Source organism: Myotis davidii, unplaced genomic scaffold, assembly GCF_000327345.1.
Source record: "Myotis davidii unplaced genomic scaffold, ASM32734v1 scaffold75, whole genome shotgun sequence".
Lineage (NCBI taxonomy): Eukaryota > Metazoa > Chordata > Mammalia > Chiroptera > Vespertilionidae > Myotis > Myotis davidii.
Window position 1 is genome coordinate 759809 of NW_006286977.1, and position 14064 is coordinate 773872.

The 14064-nt window shown below is 43.5% G+C and overlaps 1 protein-coding gene across 1 annotated transcript in view; it reads left to right on the forward strand.

The window, feature by feature from the left end:
- Positions 1 to 14064, forward strand: part of LOC102753385 (serine/threonine-protein phosphatase 4 regulatory subunit 1) — an 82336-nt gene that overhangs the window by 47453 nt on the left and 20819 nt on the right. Inside the window, exon 5 of the mRNA XM_006758837.2 lies at positions 6096 to 6242. Within this exon, the coding sequence (XP_006758900.1) occupies positions 6096 to 6242 (147 nt within the window). The remainder of the gene's footprint in view (positions 1 to 6095; positions 6243 to 14064) is intronic.

The window sequence follows — 14064 nt, forward strand, 5'->3', positions numbered from 1 at the left end:
TTTTATTTGTAGGAATTGCTTTAGCATTTACATTTTGATTTAATTTAGACTTATAATTAGTTAAAATGTTTTTATGTGATTCCACAGGAAAAGCTGTAAAACAGACTCAGTATATTCAGAGAAACCTGACTTCCATTCTGATCTCCCTGCCTGTCTCTCCTGCCCCTGTAAATTTTTTAGGAGTGTCTGATAAACCATTTTCAGTAGGTTTTGGTTTATTCTTACCTTTATCAAACACACACACATAACTCTAAGCAAATTCACATATGTCCTTGTCTTCTGCCCCATCTTGTTCCTCCTCTTAGCTGGAAGGTGGCTGCTGTGTTTGCTGCTCCGTTCCTTGCTTTTCGGTGTCCTGGGGGTCAGCCTATAGCAGTCCAGGGAAAGCCTCCTTATTCCTTTGCTCTGGCTGCATAGCACTCCAATGAGCACATATACCATTGTTTATCAACAGACATTTGGGTTATCTCTCCTTTTTGCCACTTTAAAATTATTGCAACACATAGCCTTACATCATTTCTGTCTTTCAGTTTATTGTGGGAGTGGATTTCCACAAAGGCTAAATATATTTATAGTTTTTTTATGATATGCTACATTTTCATTATTGTTATTTTCAAGAAATTCTACAGTGTGGACTTGTATTTCTTCCTTGAGCCAAGCATTTTAAAAAGAGTAAATATTTACTTTTAAATGTTGAACAGTGTGACAGGTTTAAATGTAGTTTCAAAGAAGGAAAAAGTCTCCCTATTTCCACTTTGCTAACATCAGTATTTTGATTAGTTTTGCATTTTCTTCTCTAGGTGCTTACGTTTCCCCCACACAGGTCTCATCTGATGGTTTCTTCCATTCATTCATTTCTTCAGACAGGTTCTGAGTGCCCATAAGGAGCAAGGCGCGAGACTTCATACTGGGGATAAAGAGAGGAGTAGGGTATCCCCTCTTCTCCATTCCTGTCATCTTTAGACCCAGAAATGTGATGAAATCATCTCACTGAACATGCCTCAGACTCTTTACAGCTCTTGGGCACAGCCCACACTCGTTCATGGCTCTCCTGTCCCCATCATGCCACTGATGCCACATGCACCTACCAGTCCCTTCATTCTCCTTGATTCTCCCGAATGCCCCTCCGCTCCTACTCTCACCAGTCTCTGCCTCACTTTCACAGAGACTGGGCCTTCCAGATGTCCACAGTGTGGGCCACTGGGAGTACCTGAGGGTCCCTGATGAGTTAGGGTTCTCACTTCAGCAAAGATGCACATTTTTTTACATGGGGGAGTGGGTATTCCAGGTCCCACCCAGCATCAGATCTCAGGCCAGCTTGTCTCTCTGTTCATCCCCAGGTATCTTTCATTGCCATTGAACATGCAGTGACTCGTGTAAGGCATGAAATTAACAAAATTGGGCATATTATCAATATTATCACCTTGACTGCTGCTATTTAACAGCTCCCATTGCTGGACTCCCCCTGTCACACACCATGCTCCAGGATTAGCTAGGATTCTTGTTTACCCTTCCGAACCTCCCTGTGAAGTGTGGGCACCCTTGCTAATTCATCCTTGCTGTAGAGGTGAGGAACCTGAGGTACAGAAGTGTGCTTGTGTGTGTTGGGGAGCAGCGAGCTGGAGGAGGAGCCCAGGATTTCGCGTCAATCTCACTAGGCTCATCTGTTGTGTGTTTTAGGATTGCCCAGATTCCACTGGGTAGTGTAACTGATACTTTCTCTCCCGTTTTAGATTCTGAGCCCCTGACTGTACAGCTAGGTCTTACTTATCTCTGGGGCCTAGCTTAGGGTCTGCTACCTGCAGATATTTTCAGTAAAGAATCATAGGACTGAATCGGCTGTAACACTCCACATTTCTTCAGCTGTCATGAGTTACTTGCCTTGTGTCTCGTGGGGAATGGATGTTCCATTCCCTGCTCAGGTCTGATGTCTTCATTTCATCTTTGCTTCCATCTTCTGTCTCATAAGCTTGCTTATTTTTCCAGGCTTTTCTCTTCTGATTATTATTAATTTTTAATATATTTTTATTGATTTCAGAGAGGAAGGGAGAGGGAGAGAAACATTGATCGGCTGCTCCCTGCCCGCCTCCTACTGGGAATCGAGCCCACGCCCACAACCCAGGCATGTGCCCTTTACTGGAATCAAACCCAGGACCCTTCAGTTCGTAGGCTGACGCTCTGTCCACTGAGCCAAACTGGCTAGGGCTCTTTTGATTATAATCATGCCTAAGTCTCCCTCATCTTTTCATCCCTTGGCCTTGACCCTGGATGCACTATCATTACTTTCCCTCCTGCAAGCTTCTCAAACGAGGAGCCTCAGGAGCCCCTACCCCTGAATGGGCTCACAGTTTGGCCTCAGCTACTATACTGAAGATGCTCCCAAAAGCCACAGACTCAACCTCATTGTGAAATCCAGTGTTTTTGTTTTTTTCAAAAATAGTTTCATTTTCTAAAATATCATGAAATATTTTAATCACATGAGAGGTTTGTATAATAAACACCCATATACCCACTGCTGTTATTCGACAAGTATTAACATTTTGCAATTTTGCTTCCAATCCTTCTGTTTATAGGTTACAGATATGGTTAAGACTGCTTTTTGCCCCTGACTCGCACTCGTCTCCTCCCTCCCCTTCAGTAGAAGAACTGCCATCCTGAGCTCAGGGTGACCCTTCCTCCCGGGATTTTAGAATCACTGCTGTGTAAGCGGCCCTGATGAGACAGTGCCTTGTTTGGGGTGCTTTAAAGCCTGACCTAAGTGGCATCAGGCTGCACTCTCTATTCTGCCACTTGCTGGTTGGTATTTCTCCATGTTTAAGGTCTATCCACATTGATCCAAAAGCTCTTGGTCATTCATTTTAACTGTGTTATGGAATTACATTTGTCTTTTTTCCCACAATTTATTTTCTCTTGGCTTGATATGTTTGTACCATTTGTCTCTGTTAGGTACTTTGGGGCTTTGAAGACCCCTTTTTTGGATGCCCACCGGGCATTTCATGGCTCTGCCCTGACAGTGGGTGAAAAGTGACCAGGACGTGGACACTGTTCCTCCTGGGCTGGGATCGTCCTGACTCTTGCCTCTCTGGGCTCTGACACTGGTCTCTGAGAGATCCTAGCCAGCACTCTTCTGGGGCACACTCACCCGAACCCTGGTCTGAGTCCTTCTGCCTGTTCAGTCATTCACCACACAGCCACCCTGCGACATGGCACTGTTACTGTCCACTGTGACGGAGGCCAGAGCAAGGCCCCGAGGGAGTAATTCCTGCACCCAGATGCCCAGCTGGTAATGGCAGAGTGCAGGTTGGGATGCAGTGTTCACACCACTGTCACCTGTTGGGCTCATAGCTGCCCTTCCTCCTTGCCTGCGTCGTCCCCAGTCTCTGCCCTGGCCTCCCCGACCTTCCAGGGTGCTTTCTCGTCTTTTTCTCACAGTGCCAGGATTCCCTCTGTCTCAACTGCTTCTGTGGGCCTAGAGCAGTGATGGCGAACCTATGAACTCATTTTTTTGGTTGATTTTTCTTTGTTAAATGGCATTTAAATATATAAAATAAATATCAAAAATATAAGTCTTTGTTTTACTATGGTTGCAAATATCAAAAAATTTCTGTATGTGACACGGCACCAGAGTTAAGTTAGGGTTTTTCAAAATGCTGACATGCCGAGCTCAAAAGGTTTGCCATCACTGGCCTAGAGAGACCCATCTGCGGTGGCAACCTGACTGCTGTCCCTTACCCATGTCCCTGGGGTGCGTGCGTCCTGACCTCCATCTCCATAGCCCACTGGATGGCTCTCCCCGGAGATCCATTACACCACGTGGAGCTCAAGACTCCAGCACCTGCACCTTCTTCTTTCCCCTCAGTCTTGGTTCCTCCCTTATTTCTATTTTGGTTACTGGTGGCCTACGGTAAAAACTCCAGAGTCACCTTAGATTTTCTGTGATCATCTTCAGTGATGACTCAGCTCTTTTCGCTGTGTCTCTCACACCTATCCTCTCCTTTTTGCCCCTGGCCCCTGGATCCAGAGCTGGGAGCATCCCTGCCTGGGAGCCCCTCGCCTGCTCTCAGCTCTCAGAACCCCTTGAGGTTTCTAAACTGTTATCCTCACTGAAGCTGAGTCTGACCTTATTCCTCTTCTGCCAGCTCTCGGGCTCCCTGTGGCACCGGAATAATCACCAGGCGTCTTAGTGGGATACTGAAACCTTTTCCACTCTGACCTCAGTTGACGCTTCCGCCTCCCGCTCTGCCGCTTCACCCAGGCCATCTCACTGCTGATATCTGGGACGTCTCGCACATCTCCAGAGGTCCTGTCTATACCGTTGAGCACACTGTTCTCACCCCTTTCCTTGCTGTGTATTAGTGCCCTGGGGCAGCCGCAGCCACAGGCTGGATGTTAAAACCACCGGCGTTGGTTCTTTCACGGCTCTGGGGACTGAGTCCAAACCGCACTTGCTTTGGAAGCTCCAGGGGAGGATCCTTCCTGCCTCATCTGGTTTCTGGCGGCGGCTGGCTTCCTTGGCTTGTGGCTGCATCAGTCCCATCTCTGCCTCCATCTCCACGTGGCCTTATTCCCTCTTTTGTCTGTCTTCTCCTCTTGCCTTTCCCTTGTAAGGACCCTTGGGATTGCATTTAGGGTCCTCCCCAATAATCCTGGATGACCTCAAGATCCTGAACTTAATCACATCTGCAAAGACTTTTTCTCCAAATAAGATCCCATACAGAGATTGCAAGGATTTGACATGGATATAACTTTTGGGGGCCACCCTTCACCCTTGGCAGGCTTTGAACTGCCTTTGCCATCTGGCTCCATGTCCACTCACGGCTCCCCCTCACGGTCTGGCGTGTCCTCCCAGCTGCCCTCTCGCCTTCTGAGCCATCACCTGGGATTGTGTCCCACAGGGAGGCAGCTGACAGGCCTGACTCCTCTGCTCTGTGGTCCTCTCTTGTTCTCTGCTCCTGGCACAGACACCAAGTGCTCGACACCTCAGAGTTATTGGGGGCATCACTGTCACTGCCTCTAGTTGGACATGTGGTCCCGTCACCTTGCCCGGTGATACTGCCTTTTCTCTGTTCTCCCCCACCACGATCACTGCAATCACTTCCTCACTGACCTCTCTGCCCTCAGTCTGTCATCGCCTCCAATTTCCTCGTACACACTGCCGGAAAGATATTCCAAAATACTTTTTCATCCTGCCACCTGTTCAGAAAGTTAATGCTGTGGCTTTAGTCTCAGAGGCTGGCTCTCTGTAACCGCTCTCTGTTCCTCATCTGTGACTCCTTATATTTCTGGTCCTATCGCTGTCCTCCTGCCTCAACATAGGCCTGGAGCAGCATATTCTGTGACTGGCTCTATCAATTGGAATTTTCGAGTGCTTTCATTTCCCCAAAAATATCATCTCTCCAGCATCCTAGGTTCCCTCCGAGTTCTCGTGCTTGCTCACCCCAGGCCGACTATGAAGTATAGCCTTCTGCCTTCCTCTTCTCTGCACTGAGTCCTCCTGTTCTGTCCTCCTCTGAGACCTGCCTCCTGTTGCAGCTGACATGGTTCACGCCCGGGCGTGGTGTCCTAGGGTTTTGCAAAGCAGTGGGAAGCTGCACTCCATGTCATCAACCTGCTGCCAGGTCCTGAGGGTACACAGGAGGACAGAGGACAAGTCAGACATGGCCCCCAGCCATGTCTGGGTGGGAAAGACGGACGGCATTGTGTCATAATACAGAAAAATGTGTGTATCGGTGTGCGTGTGCGTGTGCACGTATGTGCATGTGTGTGCATGTGAGTGTGCACATGCACACGCGCGCATCTATATAGTGCAGATCTGGGACATGAGCCATGAGAGGAAAGTGTGAGGTGCTGTTAGGGTACAGATGAGGCCTGACCTGATGGGAAGGACGTTGTCCTGAGAATATCGAATGGCAGGAGCCAGTCGGGCTGAAGGAGTACATGTTCTAAGGTCTCAGGAAGGAAGTATGCCTGAAGGTTCCAGAACCATGGCGGAGGGGAGGCAGGGCCAGCTGGGTGCTCTGCTGAGAAAGCTTGGTCTTCATCCTGAGAGCACTTGGGCTCACTCTGTGATTCCCTTTGCCTTTTTCCTCTTCTAGGTCAGAAAGTCAAGCCAGGAAGTACTCTTGATTCTTCTGGAGCAGGATCTGATTTTCCAGCACGATATTGAAAACAAAGTGTGTCCAATCCTGCTGGCGCTCTCTGCCCCAGACAGTGACGACGACTGCAAAGCAGAAGCCGTGAACGTAAGTCTGCCTGGGGAACGACAGGCCCATGCCTGGTGGCTGTCCGGTGGCTGGGCATGTGTGTGACTTGAAGTGTCCCATGTGTTCACTGTTGGCCAGCCTCGTTCTCACAAACAAGGTGGCTGGTGGTTTGGCCTCGCTCAGAAAGTTCACCGTTCAGATCTGAGTGTGTTTGAAAGTGACTGTGTCACCAGTTGCTTTAAGAAGGCAAAGCATGGGACGTCAATGATTTGGGCAGAGTTGGGGCAGCTGGCTTCACTTTCTGCTGGGCAGGATGCTGAGATTTGTAGGTGAATCCTTAAACCTGCTTGGATCATGGACCTGGTTTCCCAAAGTAAGGAACCCGGTGTGACATGGGAGATGATTTTAGGTGGTATCAGGACAATTAAAACCTAGTAGGTATGTGTGACTATTTTATTGATTAGGCAAGACAAAAGTGGGATTGTCATTAGGTAAGAAAGAGGCACTCTGAAGAAGGCAGTTTGGGGAATGCTGTGTTAAGTGTTTGTGCTGATACCAGTTAAAGGTGTTCAATTAAAGGACTAGAAAGTTAATTTTGTGGTATCCTTGGGTTTGTAGGATTCTGTATGCACTGTGAAGTGATTGTCAATCAGGGGCTTTCTGCTGGCTTCTGGAACCCTTGTTTATACACAGACTATTGAGGAGTCAGTACCAGTGGCCATGGATTGCCTGAGACCAAGACTCCCCAAGGAAGGTCACCCAAAGCCATCATGTTTTCTTAGCTCCTGTCCCCACCGCTGCCCCCTGACCCATGCAGGAGGTGCTGCCCAGCGTGGCCTTTCTATTTGTGTCCTAGAAGCAAACAGCTCCAGCATTTTAGAGAACATCCTACCCAAGGAGGTGAAATCAGAAGCCTCAGCTCCGAGTGCAGTAAGGTATAGAAGGCAGCTGTTTTCTTGGTTGGAAAAGAATGACGTTAGAGAAAGGAATTCTCTTTGTCACAGTGTGGAAGCATTGTACACCATGGAGCCAAAAAATTGTATTAGAGCATCAGAACATCTGGCAGTTATTCTTCATTTATGTAAAAGTTTTCCTCAACTCTGAGTTAGAGGTCTGGCTTTTTAAACTAATTTAATATTTTGCATATCCCATATGTTTATAAGATGAATCAGGCTGAAGAATAATTGATTATTAAAATTCAAATTCTCCAGGGTTTTCTTATAAATTTCAAGTTTCTCTCTAAGAAATTAAATTTGTTGTGCGAAATGAACCTGGATAATATCATTAGTTGGGGTATTTGGCAGTTGAGTAGTGAACTTTGCCAACTCAATCTTCTTTTTTGTTTGAAAGTTGGTTAGGCGAGTTTCCAAGGTTACGACTGACAACCAAATATCTTATCCCTAAAGACTGATAATACCATGAAAAATAATGCTAAAGGCATTTTTGCATGAGTTTTATTTTGTTTTGTTTCCAACCATTCCATTCTTGTCAGCAATATTGTTCTTCTTTTTTTTGTGTGGTGAAAATACTTGGAAAATATAACAAGCCTTCAAAAAGCTATCTCCACAAATCACTTGCAGAACAAATTAGTTCACATAAATTGTATTTTTCATTCCAGCTGAGTTGCTGATATCATTATTTGAATGTCTAAGCATTCAGATGTGGCTGCAGAGAACAAAAGCGGTCTTGAGCCCTTGGCAGGCCAGACACATCTGTGATTTGAGTAATTGCTGGGGGGCGGGGGGGGGGGGCCTGCACTTCACTCCCCATGCCGCTCTGTGAGGTGGCCTGGGTCTGGTCTGGCCCATGCCTGCTTTGGTCACATTCAAAAGCTGTTCTGTCTTCCTTTCCTGGAGCCCCGAGGCACAGGAGTCTTGGAGGGGCTCACTCTTTGGACACCCAGAGTTGTGGAGCACATTTGGGCACTGTTTCTTTTGACTAGAAAAGTGTGTTCAATCTTTGGACTTTTGGGTGGAGAGTAGATTTCATTCTTCAAGGAAAAGAAGACCATGTGTGATTCACAGAGCCCTCAAGGCAGGCAGGGTTTTTAGTTAGCTGCTCGGTGAGTCAAATGCCAAGCACTGTGGGCACTGATGTGTGCTTGTGAAGAGATGACACGTGGGAAGAGAAGCGAAGGGGACTGCTCTGATGCCCTTGTGTTTTAGGGCTCTCTTTGCACCGTGTGGTGTGAGTGATGCTGTGCCCATGTGCATAAACACACTCTCAGTTCAGTGCCGTTTGACAGGAAGTGCTGCTCGCTCCCAGGAAACGTCAGGCCTCCATAGGCAGGTGTGTGCTTCTGTCCATTAGACTTTCATTCTCATTGGAAGTTGCACTCTGGATTCTAATGCCAGCAACCCCAGTGCATACGTGATTAGGAAAATAAGAGCAGCCAAATAGATGCCTCCTGGGCATTCTTGAGTTGTGCAGAACAAATGACATGTTTCCTACCTCCTGGCTTCTCACACATGCATGCATTTTGTCTTGTGAAGTCTTTTTAGCTTTGCCAGGACATGGTAGTGATGCCCCCCTTCATGTGTTTGGAAGGCTTGCTTCATATCTGTCTTCTCCCACCCAGCAGCTGAATTGTGAACTTCCTTTGTTTGTTTATTTCCCCTTCCAAATGGTGAACTTCTTAAACACAGGTGTCTTTCCACCATCAGCACCCAGCACAGTGCTAGGCCCAGAGTCAGTACTAAGTAAATTTTAAAAAAGTGATTTCAGAGAAGAAGGGAGAGGGGGGAAATAGGAACATCAATGATGAGAGAGAAACATTGATTGGCTGCCTCCTGCACGACCCACACTGAGGATCGAGCCTGCAACCGGGGCATGTGCCCTGACCGGATATCAAACCTTGATTCATAGGGCGACACTCAACCACTGAGCCACACCAGCCAGGCAGTAAATGTTTTTAAATGAATGGATCGGTATAAACTGGAAGCACTGTATCCTGTAATTACATCTAGACAGCACAAACAGGCCACCAGAGACCAATTATAATTCCTCGTGCTTGCAAGAAGGCCATTAGCATTCTGAGATTATAACTAATTGTCAGAAGCCTATTTTTCTCTCCCAACACGTTTTCACATTAAAGCTTCCTCATTTTTTGTCGTCATTCCTATTTTTAAGCTCATTTTTATTTGCGCATTTACTTAAAAAGAATGTTGTGGTTATGTGCTGTAAAGAATAGTTGGCTCCAAGCAACTAAGTAAAGATTGTCATTCCATACAAGTGGTTCCCAAGGCCACAGGACTATCATTTCTGGTCACTCAGTGTGCTGACTTTTAATGATTCAGGATCGGTTTTGTGCAGGTAGTAAAGGTCATGTGGGCGGGGTAGATGGGCACGCTGGAGAGACATACTGGGCCCCCTTGAGTTGCCCGTTACCCTGGATACAGAAGCCTGGTGTTCGGCAGCTCTGCTTTGCGTCAGATGAGAGACACGTGTCCTCTGATTCGGGAAGACACAGTCTTTTCCTCATTTGTGTTGTGGGGACAGTTTCTCCTTCTCCACCTTCCTCTCTTGTCTGCTGGGTACAGATTCCAAAGCCAGTGGGCTGCCAAGTGTGGCCTTCAGAGACAAAGTCCTCCGCCCCCTGCCTGCTGCCTCCCATCTTCCCTTCATTCCTTCCTTCTTCCTTCTTTTTCTTGGGGGAGTGGAAGATTTCTTAAAAGTTTTTTGGGGGAAGGTAGTTTTTAATTCTGTTTTAATTTCAAACTGGCAGAAAAGTTGCAGGAATGAACTCCTGTATACCGGTTATCCACCTTCTCCATGGGTTATGCGCAGCGCCATTTGTTTTATCGTGTTCTCTCTCTCTTTACACACATGTACCCACAATACACACACGTAGATGAATACATACACAGGTGTATGTATTTTTTTCAGCCATTTGAGAGTAAATTGGAGACATTGTGCCCCTTTCCCCCTCAATACTTCAGTGCATACTCCTAAAAATAAGAACATTCTCTCTTTTACAACCATAGTGCATTGATCACAATCAGGACAGTTCATGTTCAGATGTCATTTGTCCAGGATCCAGTCCAGGGTCCCACAGTGCAAGCGTTTCTTTGGTCTCCTTTAATCTGGAACAGATCCTGTGTCTGTCTTTGAATTTCGTAACATTAACCTGTTGGAAGAGTACAGGCCAATTCTCTGGTAGAATGTCTCCCAATTTGAGTTTGTCTGATGTTTCTTCATGAGTAGATCCAGGGTCTGCATTTCTGGCTGGATATTATGGGAGCGATGTGTACTCATGTGTAACATCAGGAGGCCCAAGACTTTTTGTCCCCATTTTGATGATATTAACTCTGGTGACTTAGTAGATAGAGGTGGTGTCTGCCAAGTTTCTCCCATGTACTACTTTCCACTCTAGAAATAATGAGCGTTACTTTGAAGCTATGTAAGTATGCTTTTCATCAACTCCCACCCCCTAGTACTAGCACCCAATGACAGTTCTAGTTGACATTCTACTGTGAAGCGTGTTCCCTTCTCCATTATTGCTAACATTTTGTTGAAGATTTTCACATCTATATTCAAGAGGACTATTGTAGGCAATTTTCTTTTCCTATTATGTTTTTGTCAGGTTTAGAGTTAGGGTTATCGTGGCCTCAAAAATTGAGTTGGGAAGTATTTCTGTTCTCCTATTTCCTGAAAGATATTGTTTAAGATTGGTGTTATTTTTCCCTTAAATATTTGTTAGAATTCATGGGTAAAACCTTTATGAGATGGTTTTGATAATAGACTCAGTTCTTTATGTGGGGCTATTGAGATTTGTCATTACATCCGTGTCATTGGGTAAGTTGTATATCTTAGGGAATTTAATTTTATCTAAGTTGTTAAATGTATTGGGATAAAGTTGTTTACAATATTTCCTTATCTCTCTAATGCCTGTAAGATCTGTAGTGTTATTCCTTTCATTTATGATATTGATAATTTGTGTTTTCTCTCTTAATTTTTTTTTCTTGATCATCTTGCTAGGGATTTATCAATTTTATTAATACTCTCAAAGAACCAGTTTGTGGCTTTGTCAATTTCTTTATTGCTTATTTTCTTTTTAATTGATTTCTACTGCTTGTTATTTCCTTTCTTCTAATTACTTGAGTTCAGTTTGTCAGCATTTTTCTAGCTTCGTAAGGAGGATACAGTAATTTTAAGCCTACCTATTCCATTTAAAGCTACACATTTAATGTTTATATTTTTGTGGTATATTGACCCTTTAATTAAGACATGACTTTTTAAAAATCTCTGATAATAATCAGTATCTTGTAGTCTACTGTGATATTACTATCACCTCTCCATCATTCTTATGCTTACTATTTGTCATTGTATGTTTATGTTCTTTTTTTGCTCCCAACCTGAAATGTTTTAAATTTAAAGTGTTCCTGCTTTCATTAGCATATAGTTGAGGCTTGCTTTTATATCTAGTCTGACAGTTTTTGTCTTTTAATTGGAGTGTTTAGTCCATTTATGTTTAATGTAATTATTGATTATATTTGGATTTAATTCTGCCATTTTGTTATTTTTTTTCCATTTATTTCATCCATTTTTGTCCCTCTTTTAATTCTTTCCTGCCTTCTTTTGGAGTAGAGTATCTTTTTAGTACTGTGTTTTAATTTCTCTATTGGAGATTTTAAAAAAATATAGTACATTGTAATAATGTAGTTCCAGCCATTTTCTTTCCTCCTCTGCTTTTTTTTCCATGTATACTATAACATATATATTACATTATGAACCTGATATCATGGTATCATAATTTCTGATTTAAACAATTATATCTTTTGAAGAAATTACAAAAAGAGAAAAAATGTATAGCCTTTTATCCTCACATTTTAATCATTTTTTGTGCTTTTTCTTCCTTTTCTGGATCTGAGTTTCCATCTGGTGTCATTTCCCTTAGGCCTAAAGAACTTCCTTGAGTACTTTTTTAAGTTTGTTTGGCTGATGATAATAAATCTTGTTTTTACCAGAAAATGTCTTAATTTTGCCTTCATTTTTGAATGATAGTTGTACTGGATATAGAATTCTGGGCTGACAGGTTGTTTTTGTTTTTTCTTGCAGAACTTTACAGACCTCCTGTTGTTTTCTAGAGAAGTCAGCTCTCATCCACACTGTTCTCCTACATTTAAAGTGTCCTTTTTCTCTGGTTGCTCTTGAGATTTTTCTCTCTTTTTTTGCAAAGTGAATGCTTATCCTGCTTTGTGTGCGTTGATGCCTTCATCTAATTTGGGACGTTTTTGATTCAAGTACATTTTTTCTGTGCCTTTTTTCTATTTGTCCTTTCAGTCTGGGGCTTAGATTACACCAAGTTGGAGTGCTTAATATCATTCTATAGGTCTTTGTGGGTCTCTTTTTTCCCCCTATCATTTTTCTCTCTGATGTTCAGATTTCATCATTTTTATCAACCTATCTTTAAATTCAGTGACTCTTTTTGTCATGTGCAGTCTGCTGGTAGGTCCATCTATTACATTTTTTATTTCAGTTTGTTGTGCTTTCCAGCTCTAGAATTTCCATTTTGACCTTTTTTATAGTTTCTAATTCTCTGTGATATAGAGATTCCCTGTATTTTCTTTCTTGTGCCTGTGTGTTCCTTTTACGTGTTGAGCATATTTATAACAGCTCCTTTTAAATCCTTACCTGGTGATTGAGACACTTGGATCATCTTAGTGTTGATAATGTAAAGTTCCCGTTAACTGCTTTAAAAAAATTATGAATCACTTTTTACTATCAATACATAGGAAGTTATTTTTAATTGAACACTAAACAGTATAAATGACACACTGCAGGGGCTCTGGATTCCGTTTTATTTCTCCGAGGTGGTTTTTTATGTAGTAAACAGTTATCTTGTCTGATCTCCAGCTCCCAGCTGTCTCCTCTGAGCAGCACTAAACTATCTGCTCAGTTTGTTTAGTTTCTTGCTGCTGCTTTTTTGCCGGTTCTTCTGGGAACTACATGTGTAGTTTAGTAGTCAGCCACAGAACTTACTTGTAGATCTTTCCCATTGCAGTTCACCTTTAAATGGTAGCCTCCCCTCCATTTTCTGCCTTTTGGTTGCTTTCCAGTGGGTTGTTTTTTTTTTTATGTTTCTTTCTTTCTTTATGATTCTGTAATTGTTATCTGCAAGAATTTTATGTCTGACCAACCTACTGTGTTATTACCAGAAGTCTTGATTTTTTTTCTAGTTTTTATTTCTTTGATTAATTTTCCTATCTTTTCATTCATTATGGCCTTGTTTTCATTTTAGTCCTTGTGTGTTTTTACAATAGCTGTTTTCAAGTCCTTTTCATGTCAGCTAGTTCTAACATCTGGTCTTCGTTGGGTTTGTTTCTACTAACTGATATTTATCATGAATATGGGTCACATTTCCCCATTGTTTCTCATGTCTGTGAATCTTTTATTGCCTATAGTATGTTCTTGATGAAACATTGTAGAAATCTGGATTCTGTTATTTTTCTCTGAAGAGTGTTAACTTTATTCTAGCAAACAGTTTAGATTCTGTTTCCCCTGCAGCATTCAGCAGCTGAAACTACTTAGTTCCTTTTGCCTTCAGGCTACTGCTTTTCTTTGTGAATCTGACCATCTCCTGCACAGAATAGAGTAGGATTTAATCACAGATTTGGGGGGCTTTCCCTTTCTTAGTTCTCTCATTCCTTCTTCCCAAGATTTCTAACCTCATGTGTCAACTGCTTTGGCAACCTTGGTCTCTGTTCTCTGACTTCTTAAACCAGTTATACTGTAGCTTTTGCTTGAGGTCCAGCTACTCTGCATAGCTATGCAGAATGAGGATGCCCAGGCAAAAAAAGCAACAGCAATGCACATCTTACCCAGGATGGTTCCCTTCTCTCAGGGGTCTGCTCTCCTTTAG